This window comes from Antennarius striatus, chromosome 10 (assembly GCF_040054535.1).
Source record: "Antennarius striatus isolate MH-2024 chromosome 10, ASM4005453v1, whole genome shotgun sequence".
NCBI lineage: Eukaryota > Metazoa > Chordata > Actinopteri > Lophiiformes > Antennariidae > Antennarius > Antennarius striatus.
Genome location: NC_090785.1, coordinates 6,912,002 through 6,929,142, shown reverse-complemented (window position 1 = coordinate 6,929,142; position 17,141 = coordinate 6,912,002). Strand labels below are relative to the sequence as shown.

At 39.4% G+C, this 17,141-nt stretch overlaps 2 protein-coding genes across 4 annotated transcripts; one reads left to right on the top strand and one right to left on the bottom strand.

Annotated features, from left to right (window-relative positions):
- The first annotated feature begins 87 nt into the window (after window positions 1-87).
- lamp2 (lysosomal-associated membrane protein 2) lies at window positions 88-11,314 on the top strand. 2 transcript variants are annotated; one of them, XM_068325195.1, is made up of 9 exons: window positions 88-242; window positions 1,497-1,612; window positions 2,534-2,744; window positions 2,837-2,998; window positions 3,084-3,325; window positions 3,438-3,557; window positions 4,011-4,065; window positions 4,161-4,331; window positions 9,206-11,314. In XM_068325195.1, exons 1-9 carry the CDS (start codon window positions 197-199, stop codon window positions 9,346-9,348), a joined length of 1,266 nt encoding a protein of 421 aa, XP_068181296.1. In that variant the 5' UTR covers window positions 88-196; the 3' UTR covers window positions 9,349-11,314. The 2 variants fall into 2 exon arrangements, with proteins under 2 accessions (XP_068181296.1, XP_068181297.1); XM_068325196.1 differs by lacking the exon at window positions 9,206-11,314 and adding an exon at window positions 6,389-9,016.
- Window positions 11,315-11,454: 140 nt separating this feature from the next.
- Window positions 11,455-17,141, bottom strand: atp1b4 (ATPase Na+/K+ transporting subunit beta 4). Of its 2 annotated transcripts, XM_068325197.1 has the most exons (9): window positions 16,978-17,141; window positions 16,711-16,779; window positions 15,903-16,119; window positions 14,300-14,428; window positions 14,063-14,167; window positions 13,529-13,728; window positions 12,928-12,984; window positions 12,720-12,812; window positions 11,455-12,634 (listed from the first exon to the last, which is right to left on the bottom strand). In XM_068325197.1, exons 2-9 carry the CDS (start codon window positions 16,774-16,776, stop codon window positions 12,473-12,475), a joined length of 1,029 nt encoding a protein of 342 aa, XP_068181298.1. In that variant the 5' UTR covers window positions 16,777-16,779; window positions 16,978-17,141; the 3' UTR covers window positions 11,455-12,472. The 2 variants fall into 2 exon arrangements, with proteins under 2 accessions (XP_068181298.1, XP_068181300.1); XM_068325199.1 differs by lacking the exons at window positions 15,903-16,119; window positions 16,711-16,779; window positions 16,978-17,141 and adding an exon at window positions 14,893-15,499.

Sequence of the window (17,141 nt, the reverse complement as noted above, 5' to 3'; positions counted from 1 at the left end):
ACAAGGGGACGGGGCGAAAGCTAGAAGTTCGGCACTACTTGTGGTTGACACTTTGCTCCCTGTCATATGACTTCCATTTCCTGGTACAGAGAGCTGCGGTACAGTAAGGATCACATGCCAAACACCGCTGACTGAGTCTCACCGTCCGGCTCTTCGTCCTTTCTCCGGTGGCTGACACTCCGATTTACCGGCGATCATGTACCGACTTTCTACGTTCATGTTATTCCTCGCCTTGGGAACAGGTACGAAATCAGTTTCTGCAAAAGTTAGAAGATTTAACTTATTGGATATTATGGGCCTGACGCTTGTAGGTTCAGACTAACTGCTTCCATTGAAAATACATTTGAATTATATCTGTTGATTGTATAATAACTTGAATTTATTGTCAGAAATAGATTATTTTGTCGTGTTTATTTAAAATAAACGTCCAGAGCTGCTCTGTCGGGAAGCAGTGATTGTGTATTCCTTGTAAAGCTAGCTTGCTCGCTAATTGTTACCTACGTCAACAACATTAGACTCTACCCTCGCAGAATGTAACAAGAGAAATTTAATCCACGCACTCAACTAAATCTATTAATTTATTCCCATCGAAACAAGGCAATGAACGTATGATTTAAACATGACCGTCAATTAGTTTTAACGTTATACCGCTATTCGACGATGCTTTGAGCAGCCGGGTTAGCCGCTAGCTCGCTGGATAGATAACAGGTCTCAGTATTGGCTAGCGTTAGCCGTTAGCATACCAGTTAGGAAACAGGTTTGAGGTTGTTGTTGTTGTTTTTTTGTTGCTATAAAACATTTGGTTTGTTGAGTCATGTCGGCTGCTAAATAAAAGTTAACCACTAATAACAAGATTAAGAGTTTACCCAAAATCAAACTGGTATATCACAACTGTTAGCGATAGCTATGTGTTTCAATTCACAGCACGTGACCGACTGGTTATGATGAACTGCTGTGAGGCTAACGTTTGATTAGCAAACGAGCTAACCCACAGCGGGACGAGCAGGACGACAAGTGGACAATAAAGATTTAGTGGCGCGTTTTAAAACCAACACTCTGCTCTTAAATCCTGCAGTATGTCGTTTCAAATACATTTCAGCTTCGCTGTCACTACAATCACTCGTTATAAACATAATCTCAGATCAGTTTCGTTTCTCCCTGTGTCTGTCGCTCTCTGAAGTGAAGCTACAGTAGCGTTTATAACAACACTATCACAGATGAATTTGATTAAATTTATGCTTTAAATGTTTGTTACTTTCAGATTATGGAACACTATTGCTGTCTTGATGATAGTGCACACAAATCAGCTTTATTATAAATCTCGTGGACTTTGATCGTGTCCTGTTAAACTATATGGAAATGGATATTTTTACTTTATTTGTGCTGTCTTTTTAATGTGTAACTCTTGGCTGTTTAAGTCAACTTGTGGTCATGTGACTCAGAAAAAACTCAGCAAACATAAAATGAAAGAGTTTTTCTTTTCTTCCCCCCCCCAGTGTTTCAGCAATCACATGGCATTGAGGTGAATGTCACAGACAAAGACAATAAGTTATGCCTGTATGCCAATCTAATGGTCAACTTCTCTGTGTCATATGAAGTGACTGGTAATAAGGTGAGTGTCTCCTCTCATCACTCTAACCGCAGTGTGTTAGTTCTGTGTCGTCTATCAGGCTACAAAGCATCCTGTGTTATTAACTTATGAATACAGTCTAGCAAACAGCTCGGCTGTTATTAGTGTAAAGCAACACAACACAGATCACTTCTCGTGTTAACAAACACAAAAAGAGGGTGAACTGATGAATCGCTACAAAGTGAAGCAATTTTTTGAGAGTCAGCATTCCGGTGGAATTTCCTGGTACATGTCCTGTTCTTGTTGTGTCCTGTAGATTTACTTCGTTGACATTAAAAAGAATTTTAAGAGATTATGGCGTCTGTATTCACGGGGCCGATTCAAGAATACAGTACCTTGTAATCATGACCCTTGCTCTGTCTTTGCTTGTTGTGATCTGAGCCAATCAAAGCCAATCATGATACCATCAAGTGTTACTAGTTAACCTGTTTATCTGGGGACTCTTTCTGTTGGCTGTTTTGTAACATTCCACAATTTTTCCAGTCAGCGTTACAGGCATGCTAATTTTTTTTTTTTAACAATTTTAACAATTAAGCAGTGATCAAATTAAATAGGAAGCATATATTACTAAAATTGATGAAGTTGACGAGGTGAAACATCTGTTTTTTTGCGGGGGGGGGGTTTCAATTCAGTATGTTATGTCAAAGACAGAAAGCAAAATTTTGCATTCTGTTTCCTGTGTTTTACACAGAACTCTGGTTTTATTAGAAACATGATTTTATTATTTTTACCTCTGATGGATTGATCATATCAGCTGTTTGCCTATAACAATAACTTTACTACCGTGTTTACAGCAAAAATATTTCAGGTGTTTTGAAACAACATGTTTGTGAGAGATTTTATCATCAAACGTATGTGAGCATGCCAAGTAATGTTATTGTACACTCTTTTGCTTCCTCATAGAGTGCGACAGTCAAGTTTGAACTTCCTCTTGAAGCTGAAACAAGTGGAAGTGTGTGTGATACCACAACTTCTACACTGAAGCTTGATTTTGGGGATGGACACTCCTGGAGCATAAACTTCACTAGGAGTGGGAAAATCTACCAAGCTGACACCATCGTCTTTTCCTACAACCTCAATGACACGAAGCTGTTCCCTAATTCTACATCAAATGGTGACTTCTATGACTTATTGTGAAAATAAATCAAATGCACACTTGGACGAGAAGCTTGATACTAATGCTGATGTGTTTTAAATGTCTTTCAGAGACTGCCACTGTTACTGTGAAGCCCCACATTATTAATGTAGGTGTGGATACCTGCTATTCATGCAAGAGTGATGACCTGATTGAAGCTGATATGGTCAGTCAGACTCTGTCGAATGTGCTCATACAAGCCTTTGTCAGTGGCGGCAGCAAGAGTGACAACTGTGAGTGTATCTGTGGGGTCATTTCTCATTTTGCTAGTCTCTTGTCTTTGCATTATTTGACTTTTTTTCGTTCTCCCCCTTATAGTGACCACTTGTGCTGCTGATGTCCCAACAACCACTGTTGTCCCCACCACCACTAATGCCACCAGTACTACAACTGCAATTCCTACCACAAATGTTACTTCTACTACCCCTCCAACCACCAGCACACCAGTGCCCACTATTCCCGCGCCTAGTACTGGGAAGTATAATGTCACAGCTAGTGACAACAAAACGGTCTGCCTGTTAGCTACCTTTGGGCTCCGGATTGGTCTCCTCCAGAACAATGTATGATCATTATTTTACATTATTATACATTATTGACATGTTGTCATCTTGTTGTTACACAGAATATCATAACCATTGCCAATTTTATTCCTCTCTCTTCTCCCTGGCTTAGAAATATGAGGAGATGAACTTGGACCCTAATGTGACCACTGCTCATGGATTGTGTGGCGTCAACATTAGTGACCTGGTGTTGGTGTCGGGCCCACTGACTCTCATGTTCACCTTCACAAATGTAAGTCCTCAACAAGATGCTTTATGCTTTTGAAACCCTGTGTTCAAGGATTTTGTTGGTAGAAGAAACAAACAGGTCACAGAGGCAAAAATTAGTATTTTATTTCCTGTGTATGCATTTTTTAAAAATGATTTACCTCCACACAATAAATGCATGACTCCAATAGACTTCATGAGTTTTAACTGACAATGGAGGCCCCTGATCAGTGCACCACCTTATTTTTGACATTATTAAATGCAATATAGTGAAAATAATAGGTCAATCAATTTAATTTAAAATACAAAACCCCCATCTGACATGATGGACTTAGTTTGTTGTAGTCTAGATCTTTTTTTTTTTATAGTCATGATTTCTTCTTATCTCTGTCTTGTTCGCCATCATTCATTGACACCTGAAATCCACAATTCAAATCCACATGTTTCTCTTTTTGCCCTTGTTCTTCCCATCGAACAGGACACCAAGAAATTCCACCTGCATGCTCTGAACATTACTGGAAATACAGGCTCTGGTAAAGACACAAATTATATCTGAACACATAGAGCAGACACAGCACAGAGGGACAAGCTATCATTAATGTGTGTTTTCCCATGCAATTCTCTTAAGGTGTCGCATTTTCTGAGGCGAACACCAACCTAAGTCTGTGGGAAGCCGCAATCAGCAGCTCCTACATGTGTAACAAGGAACAGAACTCCACCATCACCGACGCACTCACTCTTTTTACCTTCAAGCTTCAAGTGCAGCCCTTTGGAGTCGAGAAAGGCCTTTTCAGCATAGGTGAGTTCCCCTTTAAATAAAAGATGCTGTTTTTACAAGTGACGTTGTGTGACACACACATCTTATATCAGTGTGCCACCTCCAATTCATGACCGCTTCAAGCGCTCCAGTTTAGAGAAGCAACGAGAATATCAGCATAGTAACTAACCAGATTTGAAAAAGAGGCTGAGTCACTTTACAGCTTTTTGTTGTCTCCCTTTGGCTACAGAGGAATAAAGCTGATGAGCCATACAATGAAGTTATGGGAGAGAGTAGTGGAAGCTAGACTAAGGGCAGAAGTGAGCATTTGTGAGCAGCAGTATGGTTTCATGCCAAAAAAGAGTACTACAGATGCAGTATTTGCTTTGAGGATTTTTATAGAGAAGTACAGAGAAGGCCAGAGGGAGCTGCATTGTGTTTTTGTAGATCTGGAGAAAGCTTATGACAGGGTGCCCAGAGAGGAACTGTGTTATTGTATGAGGAAGTCTGGAGTGGCAGAGAAGTATGTTAGAGCGGTGCAGGACATGTATGAGGACTGTAAGACAGTGGTGAGGTGTGCTGTAGGTGTGGTATGATGTTTGCAGATGACATTGTGATCTGTAGTGAGAGCAGGGAACAGGTGGAGGAGAAGCTAGAGAGGTGGAGGTTTGTCCTGGAAAGGAGAGGAATGAAGGTTAGCCGCAGTGAGACAGAGTACATGTGTGTGAATGAGAGGGACCCAAGTGGAAGAGTGAGGTTAGAGGGAGAAGAGATCAAGAAGGTGGAGGATTTTAAGTACTTAGGCTCAACAGTCCAGAGCAATGGAGAGTGTGGAAAAGAGGTGAAGATGTGTGTACAGCCAGGATGGAACGGGTGGAGAAAAGTGTCAGGTGTGATGTGTGATAGAAGAGTTTCAGCTAAAATGAAAAGAAGGGTGTACAAAACTGTGGTGAGACCAGCGATGTTGTTTGGTCTAGAGACAGTATCACTGAGGAAAAGACAGGAGACAGAGCTGGAGGTAGCAGAGATGAAGATGCTGAGGTTCTCTCTGGGAGTGACCAGGAAGGATAGCATCAGGAATGAGTACATCAGAGGGACAGCACATGTTAGAGGTTTTGGAGATAAAGTCAGAGAGGCCAGACTGAGATGGTTTGGACATGTCCAGAGGAGAGATAGTGAATATATCGGTAGAAGGATGCTGAGTTTTGAACTGCCAGGCAGGAGGCCTAGAGGAAGACCAAAGAGGAGGTTTATGGATGTAATGAGGGAAGACATGAAGGTAGTTGGTGTGAGAGAAGAGGATGCAGAAGACAGGGTTAAATGGAGGCAACTGATTCGCTGTGGTGACCCCTGAAGGGAAAAGCCCAAAGGAGAAGAACAAGAGTTGTCCTTTTGCATAAAAGATTTCCATTAATTCAATCATGCAATTATTGTTTTTTCATTCAACATAACATGCAGTTACCTGTTTAGATATTAAACTATGTGCTGCTTTTCAAGTTTTACCATAATTAGTTGCACATAACAGTGAGAGAAATGACACTGGTTACCGCCTTAGCCATAGCTAGCATTGTTTCATTCCACCCATCACGTACTGGAGACTTCTATTTTTATACACTTAAAAAAAACATTTTTCAACCCTTTTGGCTTCCGTGTTCATAAACTCTGAAAACTGATTATAATCCCTCATTAAAGGTTGAAGGTATAGCAATTTTAGATATTTTAACTGAAAGTATCCTGAAAGAACAAAAACGGAAAGAAAAAATATAATTGTGTGAGTTGCCCTCAGCGCCGTCTTCAATGTTCAGTGTGTTCAATTGGAGACCATTTTCCTTCAGATGTGTCATAGGTTAAACTTCATGGTAATAAAGTCTGGTTAAAGTCCATTTCCCTGATAATGTAAAACACATTTAAATATGAAGGCAGCTGACTATCATCTGTCAACAACATAAAGTAACACGATTGCTTTAAGGTAGAGTACATTACTTTAGAAAGATGACAAATAGAAATAGTGATTTCTGTTTGTCATCTTTCAAATGGTTTGAAGTATGACAAATAGAAGTCACTGTTCACCTGTTGACTGACTCTCTTTTCATCTGCAGCCCATGAATGTTCAATGGATGACGTCAGCATCTTAATCCCAATCATTGTTGGTGCTGCTCTGGCTGGCTTGATAATTATTGTAGTGATCGCTTACGTGATTGGTCGAAGAAAAACTTATGTCGGATACCAGACCCTTTAAATCCAGTTTGCAAATGATCTTGATATATTCATGGGGTCCCCAAGGATGGTCCTTAGGTTTAATGTTCACGTTTTATTGGCAAAATAATACAAAACTTTAGGTTTTGCATTATTTAGGTCCTAAAGTAACATCTGGTAGGAATACATGACAGGCAGTTTTATAATGACTGTCAGAAAAGTAGACCTGTCTGTCCAAAGATAAGTGGATTGTTAAAAATGAAACGCACAGAGTGCAACTTTTAATTCTAGGGTCTTCCATGATGCTATAATAAAAGTAAAGTCCACACTTGGTTGGATGGTTTGTTGATTTTCTCAAGGACCAAACTTGTTCACCCCTATTGCTTGTGTTCCTTTTTTAGTTTCCTTGATGTTTTGTCTGTTTTATTGTTGTTCTTTTGTATTAATGAGCAAGTGTAAGATCCACACATTGTTTTTAATTAGAAATTAAAAAAATTAATTACGTCACAGTAAAAGTGACATCACAGTACAACTGTTCTTGTACAGTTTGACATCAACTTAAATTTCTGTCTGAAGATGTGTGACCCCTTTATGTCTAATCCTGTGGATTCCTCCACTTGCTCTGCAAACATTCCCTTTTTGTTTTATTTTCTCATTATTTCTTTTTTGCATTTTTTATTTTTGTTTTTAATTAGTCTATGATTTGACCTTTCATCCCTTCAAATCTAAATGTCAAGACATAGAAGATGATGATTTTCACGGCATATCCTACACATCATCAAAGGAGAATCTGTTCAGTCACTTTAGGGTCAATCTTTCCCTCATGTTGAGCAACAAATAACAAGGATGAAGGTTTATTGTGTTGGAAATCTGTCAAAGGAAATGTGGTTTAGCTCTTGTTTGTCCCTGCGTGGCAGGAGAAACGGGATTATTGTCTTGGATATTGTGACATCAGATTTTTCGTTGTTAAATATTAATGGATGTATTCAATAATATTGCAACAAATGACAGGTATTCAAAGTTCAGGTGGAAGTGATGTTAAAGATGACTATCCACAAATTTGACAAAACTAATTGCAATGATCCCATTTATCATTTCTTTACCTGTCACAGGATAACATGTCAAAAGGTCTGATATTTGCACATGAACCCATGAGATTATAGGTCTGAATAGAAACATTAATGCCCCCTCATCCACACACACATTATACTTTATGGCATTAGGATTAGAAAAGGGAGAGTTTTGTGGATATTCATATTTAAGCACAGACAAAAATCTCAAAGGAGAATATATGAATATAAATGCACTAAGGCTTATTTTACATTTTTTGTGTTGAGATTGTCATGTATGTGTCAACATGGGTTTGGCCTCAGCTTTGAGGACTGCAGCTGCATCAGGGGATGTGGAAGTTCCAGAAAACTGTCAAAATAAGTAAATATTTACAAAACTTAAATTAGAATTCAAGGCAAAACCTGTTCAAGGTATTTCCTCATAATATTTTTGCGGGGGTAATCAGACATTTTTATTCGCTGCCCTGTCGGGACCTAAGATGTCACTTTCATGTTATCTGGGTGAAATCACATGACTTTTGTGGATGTGGTTTTGACAAGGTCTGTTCTGAGAAAAGCAATCAAAGGCCATTCCTGTCTTTCAATTTTGATTCAAAAACTGCTAACTCATAAATGTATGTGCTATAATTAATCTCAGGTTACATGCACAATGATGTTGCAGGTAGATTATGTGTTCATTGGACTGAAAGTTAGTTTTCAGGAGCTTGTAAGGCAGTCAGTGCAAGATGCAGGAATGCGGTTTCGGGATTGAGATGTTGTAGCTGCTTATTGTTGCATAATCATATCTATCAGAGTGCTGTGCTGTTAGCCTTGTTCCAACCTTTAGCACTGGAACAATGCCATCAGTGAATTTCATTGAATATGAGATTGATGACAAATATTTACTTCTTCTTCTTTTTTTTTTTGTCTTAGCTGCCTATGAAATTTAATTTCCCCAGGATGTTGTACATGTTTATGAATAATAGCAATGAATCAAGTCTTGGCTTTGATTTTGCTCATGATTGTTCTGCTGAGTGTGTTTCAGTTTTTATCAAGTAAGCTGCCTTAATTATGACGATGGCTTTGCAGCACTGGTCTAAATGTTTGTTTTTCTCCAATCTAATATCCTTTGTTCTCAATAAATCATCTAAAAGTTAACAGCCTTGTTCAGTGATTTTCTGTTTTGTACATTCAGTAACTCGGCAATGCTGTTGAGATACCTTTCATGATAACCAGTTATTTGTTTAATTATGTAGTGTCCTGTTACTTATTGAGAACCTTGCACACACATGTTCAGCAAAGGGAATTTGTGCTGCAAGACCATCGTTTGAAAAATCAATCCTTGTGTAATAAAAATGTTAAATGATTTCATCTCTGTCCTCTCTGGCTTTCTGCTATAAATTCTAACTTGTGTGTCAGAATGAAGTGGAGCATTTTAGTATTTTAGCAGTTTTGAAAATAAAAACGTGTTGCAACCCTTGACACTGGAGTAAATGTTTATTGATTTATAAACTTGAAAATAAAAGGTTCTAATTTGCTTCCTGAAGCGCGTTAGCATGCTGCTAATGTCTTTCAGATGTTGATGCATTAACCATGTTGTCTTTATTACTTAATTTTTTTCTGTTCTTCCGATAAGACATTTACTTTTCTGCTCTCTTCACTCTTGTCTAGCTGAGGATTGCCAGGCTGATGCAGAGAGCTTCCTTGTTCCCATAGCTGTTGGAGTTGCCCTGATTATTCTCATTCTTATCGTTGTGCTGGCCTATTTCATCGGGAGAAAGAGAAACATGTCCGCCGGCTATGAGTCTTTCTAGATAAACTTTCCTCTTTTTCTTCTTTATGCTAACTAAAGGGTAGTCTGTAAATTACTGCCTTTAACTAATTGTGGTAAACCTTTGTTGTGTTGATTTTTCTATGTTGTGTTAAGTGCTGCTGGCTGCTGGACTATTTGTAAAGAAGTAGTGTGACATCTTGGGAAACATGTTCAATCCAGTTCAATGAGAAGATCAATAGCATTCATATTGAACAAACAAGATGATATGTGCTGATATGAATTTTAATATGAATTTAGCTATTTGCTAAACTTTGGAGTAGCTATTTTTCTTTTTACATTCTTAATGCTAAACGATGCTCTCCAGCTACTGATCGATGCTAAACCGACCGATGTCGTGTTGATCTTCTCCTACGGTTCATGATTTAGCATTTAACTTAGATTCCCAAAATGTCTTTTACTCCCTCTAAACATTTTCTCTGACATTAATATCCTTCTACAATAATGAGTAATAACACTTGATTGTTTTTCCGTGATTCTTTGATCTATGATACATAATTTCTTTTCTACTTTTTGTAGGTTCTGATGTTCATTCCTGCTTTTCTGCCTCTTTCTTGAAGTCTATGTGGATGATAAATACCCTAAATCCTTGCCCCCTTCACTCGCACTCCCACTAAAACACTAACCTGCTGTCTGTATCCTCTCTGTCTGTCTCTCTGTCAGCTGAGGAATGCTTCCTGGACTCTGATTTGAGCTTTTTGGTGCCCATTGCAGTGGGCGTGGCGCTCAGCTTCCTTATCATCCTTGTGCTTATCTCTTACTTGATTGGCCGGAGGAAGAGTCGCACTGGCTACCAGTCTGTATAATCCAACTTACTTGCTTCCGCCTATTGCACACTTTCACCCCTCCCAGCTCTTAAAAACATGCCAGCCTCTCCGCTGCACCTCAGTGCATCAATATCTTTCCTATTTTGTGCTTTTTCTGTCTCCCTTAAAAATAACTCCCAGCTTTTTTTTCCTCGTACCATTTTAAATTTATGCCACCCGAATTGTTTGCTTAGTTTTTATTGACGCCAGTGACTGAATCAAGTACCAAATAATTTCTGATGAGTCTTGTATTGTTTGACTGTAGATTGCATGTTTTGAAAATTACATTTATGGCTGTGAGTAGCAGTCCACCTCCTCCTCGGAGAGCACTAACTACCCACTACTCCAGAGAGGCCCCCGACACCACCACCACCAATGGTGGGTTTCTCTGCTGCACAATAACGTGTGTGTAAATTACTACCTTGTACAGAATGAATGACAATGACATTTGATGACGTGAATGTACGAGCAAGCTAATAGATACATTTTGTTGTCATTCATATCTCACACACCTCTGTTTTCATTGCTTTAACATCACGCATCATAAATTAACGGATAAAAGAAATTGCTGTTGCACATTTTGTCACAGTTCTGTGGCATAGTTCACTGAAAGGGAAGCTTCATCATTTTTATGACACCAGCACTGCACAAAATCGTTTTTCTTGTTTTGGGAAGTGTGCATTCAATGTTTATGTTTCTATTTGAAAGATTCAAGACTGTTTCATTCCTGTGTGATTTCACAATGCATATTTAAGCAAATGGATAATGTATGTGATATGCGTTAGATGTAAGCCTACATTAATCACCAAATTCAAAATTACATAGAATGTGCATTCATTTATTTTCTTGATGTGACAACTAATGACTACGGATGACATTCCTCATTGCCCTCGTCGTGACAGTACGGTAATTCAAGCACTTGGGAAGCTCAGTGCAAACAATAACTAATATTTAAGTTGCATAAGTTCATTCACATGATCCTCAGATTTGTGCACCCATGACAGTTTTGTGCCTTTCTGTCCGTCACCCCGAGTTGCTTGCTTGAAGCTTGTTTCCATGTGATGAAGAATGTGACATGATGAGTTTGTGTAACACAAGTGGGGAACAAATTAAATAAAGTTTCTTGTTTCATAATCGCTTTCATCCTTTTGGCGCTTTGTGTTTGCTTCTTGTAAACAGCACAATTCAAAGGTTAATGGCTGTAAAAAATGTTCACACCGCTGAGTGACTTGCTCCAATGGTTCGCTTTCATCAACAGCATGAAGTTTTACAACTTTTGATGTTACCCAGAGGGCAAACTGCTGCTACCGCTCCTACTGTTGACATTTACCCAGCGGTTTACCTAAAACGATTCTTACAATGGATAACATTCATTTACTTCTAAATACCATTACCCAATACTAAATCTTGAAAGATTTGTTTCTCCTTTTAAGAAAAGTAAGACAAAACACATTTTTGTCCTATATGTGGAATAAATCTTCTGTTGCACATGGGAACATTGTATTTATTGTAGAGCTATATGAATAAATACAACATTGATACCAAATTTAGTTACATAGTTCAGACAGAATTAAAACTATGACAAAATAGTTATTATAATGGTACAGATCTTTTACAAACTATTTCACATTATAGTATGTCTTTACTGATCAGTCTGGTGTAGTATTTCAATTTCAAAATCAAATATTTTTTTTAGAAAAGAAGGCAAGGAGTGGCTTAGGATGCTTTATCGTAAAAGTGTGATACTGCTATTCAACGAAAAATAAAGGAAAGCATTTGCAGTAATTATATTTTTTAAATTGTAAGTACAAGTCCTGGTTTCAATGTTTACATAATATTCTTTGAATTCTTACAATATACATGTCTCAAAAATATGATGCAAAACAAATTAGTACAGTTTATCAAACAAAATGTGCACACAAAACCATAATCTAACCTAATTGTCTATTATTTTTTTTAACTGAATTTGCATAGCCAGAAATCCTACCTATTGGTAGAGTGAAATTTAGTTTGATTAATCTTGCTAGTCATTACAAAATATCAGGAAGTGAACTGTAACTCACTGCTCGCACTAGTCTTGTGCTCAGCACTGTTTTTTGTGGATGCATGTGCCATTAGCATGCTCAAGGTAAAAAATATAACAAAGTAAGTATCTAGCTTTTGAGGAATTTGTTTTACAGCAGAAGACATAAAAGGTGAGGAGAGCGAAATTACACGTTTCAGGGGGAAACAAATTTCAACACTTTTTTTTTCTTGTACATTTTCCTGCCTCATTATCTCTGATGCTTCCTGCTGGCAGCCTTATGCTCCGACTTCCAAGGAGAAGGTCACGCTTCCCAAGTAGCGGTCATATGGCGAATCATTAATGATGCCTTTTCCGTTCAGTTTGCATTGTACTTGGATGTGAGTGTCATACGTCACTCCTGAAAAGCGTACTGCCACCATCGGTGAGGAGTAATTTACCTGAGGCCAAGACAAGAATTGACTTTAGACATTAATGCATTTACCTGCATACCTCACCGGTCATTCTCAAGTTTAAAACACTCACATGTCTATGCTTCCCATAGTACGGATAGTACTTCAGGTCAAAAATGTTTTTAGGGAAAAAAAAGATTTCTCCCAAAGCTTCTGGAGGTCCTTTCTGAAAGAGGAGGAAGTCGTGTTTTCTATAGTGTTACATGATACAATGTTATGAATTGTTTGTTGCTTATGGATGAGACAAGTTTACAAGCAAGAGAGTGAGATTGTTACTGAACCTTAACTCCACAGGTCACGTTTATTGGTTTGCCCTGGCCAGGTAAGTAACCAAGAATCTGTGAAACGTAAGAAAAACATGTAAACAGAAAAATCAATGTAATACATTAACTTCTGCATTATCATTATTATTATTAAGTCGGCTGAGATAGGCTCCAGCTCCCCGTGACCGGAGACAGCAGACAAAGCTGTTTAGAAGATGGATGGGTGGATTACTGCCTTCAACCTAAACTCCAATTGGCCAAAAAAAATTCCCTTTAGGTCAAAATGTTTTATCAATTCAAATTTTGCTAGATTGCCAAATTTAGTGAAAGAATCCTTTATTGATCTACTCTGTTTTGATGAACACACACTTTCTTTGTTTGCAAAATGAAGAGTGCTTTCACATATCAACAATAAATATTAAAAAACGGTGTAGTTCTATTTAAACTGAGTTAAAATTCAGTCCTTTTATCAGGACTGAAAGTCCTGCATTGCCAGCTTCTTCATTCTCCCCTTCAAATGGCCACAAGGTGTCATGCTGATATCGTTTCATGCTGATAAATATAACTGGTTTTTAAGTGACACCGTGTTCAAGGTTTTGTTGACTGACACTCATCTTACCCTGTTCATTCGAAGAAGGATGCATGGCCTTCCCTGAGAATAGCCATAGTGGGGGTCCTGCAGCCCCGAACAGTCCCCTAACCAGGATCTCTTAAACTGGCAGGCTTTCCGCTCTGCGCTCTCCTCCAAGTCGTCCTGCATGAAGTATCTGTCCTGTGTGCAACGAATATTCTTCCTGTCCTGAGCGCCATCGTTATAAGCTGAAATTGGAGAGCAGAGAGGAGGCAGAGAGGGAGTGATGGCATAAATAAGTCCTTGCTACAGCATTGACCTGCCAGACTTAAGGCTCTGATCAAGGGTACTTGACAAAAGCGGGGTGTGAAAAAAAATTCATTGAATTGCTGCGCTCTGCCCACAAAGAAGCTTTCTTTCCCAGCACGTTATGCAGGAAACAAAAGGAGAAGAAAAGGAGACAGAGGTAGGGAAGATGAAGTCCAGTTCATTGCATGTCTGTTTTATTTTAAACAAACTCAAAAACCCACTCAGACTGCCCCACACATTAAACGTCATCTGCCAGAATCCCTCATGACTCACATCGTAGATATTCATCCATAGACCTCGCATACTTCTTCCAAGATTTGCGGTCGGAAGCATTAAAGGCAATGTCGTGGCCTTCTAGGTGTGGGGCCATCGTCAAACCTGCCAGTGGAGATGTTGAGACAATCAACTGTGCTGAGACTCAAATAAAAGCAACAGACAGGAGGACGTTGGGGCACAGAGATGACAAGAAAGAGGCAACGGAGGCTGCAGTGACTGTAGGATTATATTTACCTGGTGGCATTACTCTATCATTGAAGGTTGGATGGTACGGACTAATAGACCACATCAGGCAAAACAAACAGCCACCAAACATGGCTGCAAGAAAGATATAAAGTGCGGCATAGAAGAGGAGGATGAGGCCTGGAAGAGGAGTGAAAAGGGAATTGTTAGGGTAAATGACTTGCATGTAATATTTGTACAGACGAGGGTCACATAACAGGCAATACATTCTGTGGGTTGAGTTGACAAAAAATAAATCCTTTGCACTTTTGCTCAAACTATGTGATCGGTCTGGACTCCAACTCCTGTCTTTGATCAGGACAGCAACAAATTAATTTATTAATGCAAAATAACCAAAAACCTGTTTTTGTCTGTGGACTTGCAAATAACCAACAGTCCTTGTCAGATCTACTGTTTTGAGCAAACATGCAAATACAGTAAAAAAAACACACCTTGAGAGCTATCATGGTTATGCAATTTTCAATGATCAGTTCATTAGCAGCTAATCAAATCAAACATGCTCTAAATTAAATGGCTAATGCTGTGCAGACAATTTCACAAGGGACTAGCTGCAGCCAGCCCTGCATCCCCAGAGCCACAAAGACCTTTCTGTTTGAGCTCAGTGAGAATTCTCCCAGCTGTCCTTTCACTCAGGGACAGAGTGAACCTCCGGTTGCCATCGTAGTGAAGGTCTTTTGCAGCCATAGAGGCTCAGCCAGCTCCAAGGAGCCTCAATCACCCCACTCTGGTATTGTGTCCTCTCTTAAACACTCGTCTCACAGGACTCACAGCACAGACTTCAACTCAGGGCCTTTCTTCATCAGACACATGGGCCCCACTCCTCCACAAGTGTGCACACACTGGTTATGTCGCTGAAATGAGCTCTTGGCCTTCCTTCGGATCCAGCATGTCAACTATTGCGAGCCGAACACATTTTCCCCGGACATTCCCTTTTCACAAAGTTGTTAAGCTGGTTCAGTGTGGGCAGTGGAGCTGAGAGAGTGAGCGCAACTGCGATACAAACTGAAATACCGGAGGCTGCTCCATCATCCTTGATTCAACAAAGTCATCCAGTCTTCTGGCAAAATCAATCATCTGCACAAATATAAACCTCTGTGGATAAAAAAGACGAGCATCTCCACTGCAACTACGTGGCCATGAGCGTGTTCAGTTCAGCAATGAGGTCGCCAAGGGTTTGGGAAACAGGCAGTGGAGAGCATGGTAAGATGTAGAGGAATGTGATTCTAGCCAATGTGAGGCCCAGAACAGTGCCTTCCCGCTGGGGATATGTCCCCAGGCAGTCTGTTTTTGTCAGGACACTCTGATTTGTCCATGCACCTATGTAAACATTGAGCCTAAGGACACACACTTGCAGCAAAGTGAAGAGAGTCACTGAACTACAGTGACAATTCTTACCCTCTAAAATTTTGCAAAGTGCCTCTTTTTAAGGTATCCAAACATCGAGTCTGCTTCTAAATTTGATACAAGGGTAACACACTCAAAGTTTGATCAGCAATCGTTGAACACAAGCACTAAAAAAATAATTTTCAAACAACCCAAATGTCCCCACCCACTACCCGTTTTACAAAGAACCCGTCTTTCTTCATCAACTCACTCCAGCTCTTTCCAGAGCGACCCATGAATTCGTTGGTTTCTGCATTCCACAGGTACGTCTTCAAGTCGTCTATTTTCTGGTGGAGCGTCCTCTTGGGTAAAGGCCTGCGCTTCCATCTCTCAAAGTTCAGGTCTTCCTGCTCTAGAGGTTGGTGCTCGGCCAACTCCTCCTGCTCTTCCTCCAACTCTTGGCCATGTTTGAGTATCACTTTGTGAGGCTGGTGGAAAGAAGGAGAAGAGAAAAAGCCCTCACCACACATGATCTCAACTGCAAAGTTCAGCAGTCGACCTATATTCTTTTCAAGTGGCTACAGGAAAAAACTGGCATGCCTTCTGCTCCAAGTATTACGATGATATACAGTAAACTGCTGAGAGTGCTCTGCATATTAATCAACTTCACACTGCTGGTCCTGTCCTCTGTTTCTGCAAATTATAAACCCACTGGTGACCTTTCTGGCGCTCATTGGGAGAGCTGACCTCCTCTGTGTGGACCCTCCTGCTTGGAGCAGCAGCTGCAGACAGGGTCAATCTGACAGCCAGATGTTACTCACTGACATCCACAGGACAGGACACACACATCACAGAAGTACCAGGGGATACAAGATGCTTCGTCTGATATTGCTAGAAGTATTTTCTGTTAAATGTTAGAGATGCTTATTTGAGACCTGAGTCTCATTTAAAACAAAACAAAACAAACAACTCCATTTTTGAGTTAATGATGATTTTGCTGATGGAAAAAATAATAACTTTCATATCTACTTTGCTTAAAGTGACTATAAAGTTGTCCTTTATTTAATTCCAGCACTTACAACGCTTGGTGGACGACTTTTAATGAGCTTCTCCTCAGCTCCTCCCTCTGTGGAACTGGGCTCCATATTCTTCACAAAGGAAAGGTACTTGTTATACCAATCACATACTGCGTCCGTTAATTAAAGCAACACATCTTTACATCTGTAAACTTTTTAAAAAAAAAATTCGACAGCATAATCAGGCTGTTTGAACAACTTCAGTTAGAATCTTTGATCTTTAAAGAAAATGTTACTAAGAATAAAACATAGATAAAAGTTCTGACATACCTGAAGTTTTCTCAGCAATAAAACAACGTGTTAAAATGTTGTTAAAACCTCTTGATTCCCAGAGAGGAAAAAAAGTAATATTTGTCAAAAAGTGTCTAGAGAGTTCATTAGAAAGTTTTACGCATGCAAATGAGACCATGCATGGAGAGCCTGCTTCAGCTAGG

Bases quoted from the DNA above. Each gene is read 5' to 3' on its own strand.
- atp1b4 (XM_068325197.1), bottom strand. From the start codon at position 16,776: ATGGAGCCCAGTTCCACAGAGGGAGGAGCTGAGGAGAAGCTCATTAAA. The intron at 12,813-12,927 runs GTTCAGTAACAA...CTCCTCTTTCAG, and splicing joins ACGTGACCTGTGGAGTTAAG to AAAGGACCTCCAGAAGCTTT. The intron at 12,635-12,719 runs GTGAGTGTTTTA...TCTTGGCCTCAG, and splicing joins ACTATGGGAAGCATAGACAT to GTAAATTACTCCTCACCGAT.
- lamp2 (XM_068325195.1), top strand. From the start codon at position 197: ATGTACCGACTTTCTACGTTCATGTTATTCCTCGCCTTGGGAACAG. The intron at 243-1,496 runs GTACGAAATCAG...TCCCCCCCCCAG, and splicing joins ATTCCTCGCCTTGGGAACAG to TGTTTCAGCAATCACATGGC. The intron at 3,558-4,010 runs GTAAGTCCTCAA...CCCATCGAACAG, and splicing joins TCATGTTCACCTTCACAAAT to GACACCAAGAAATTCCACCT.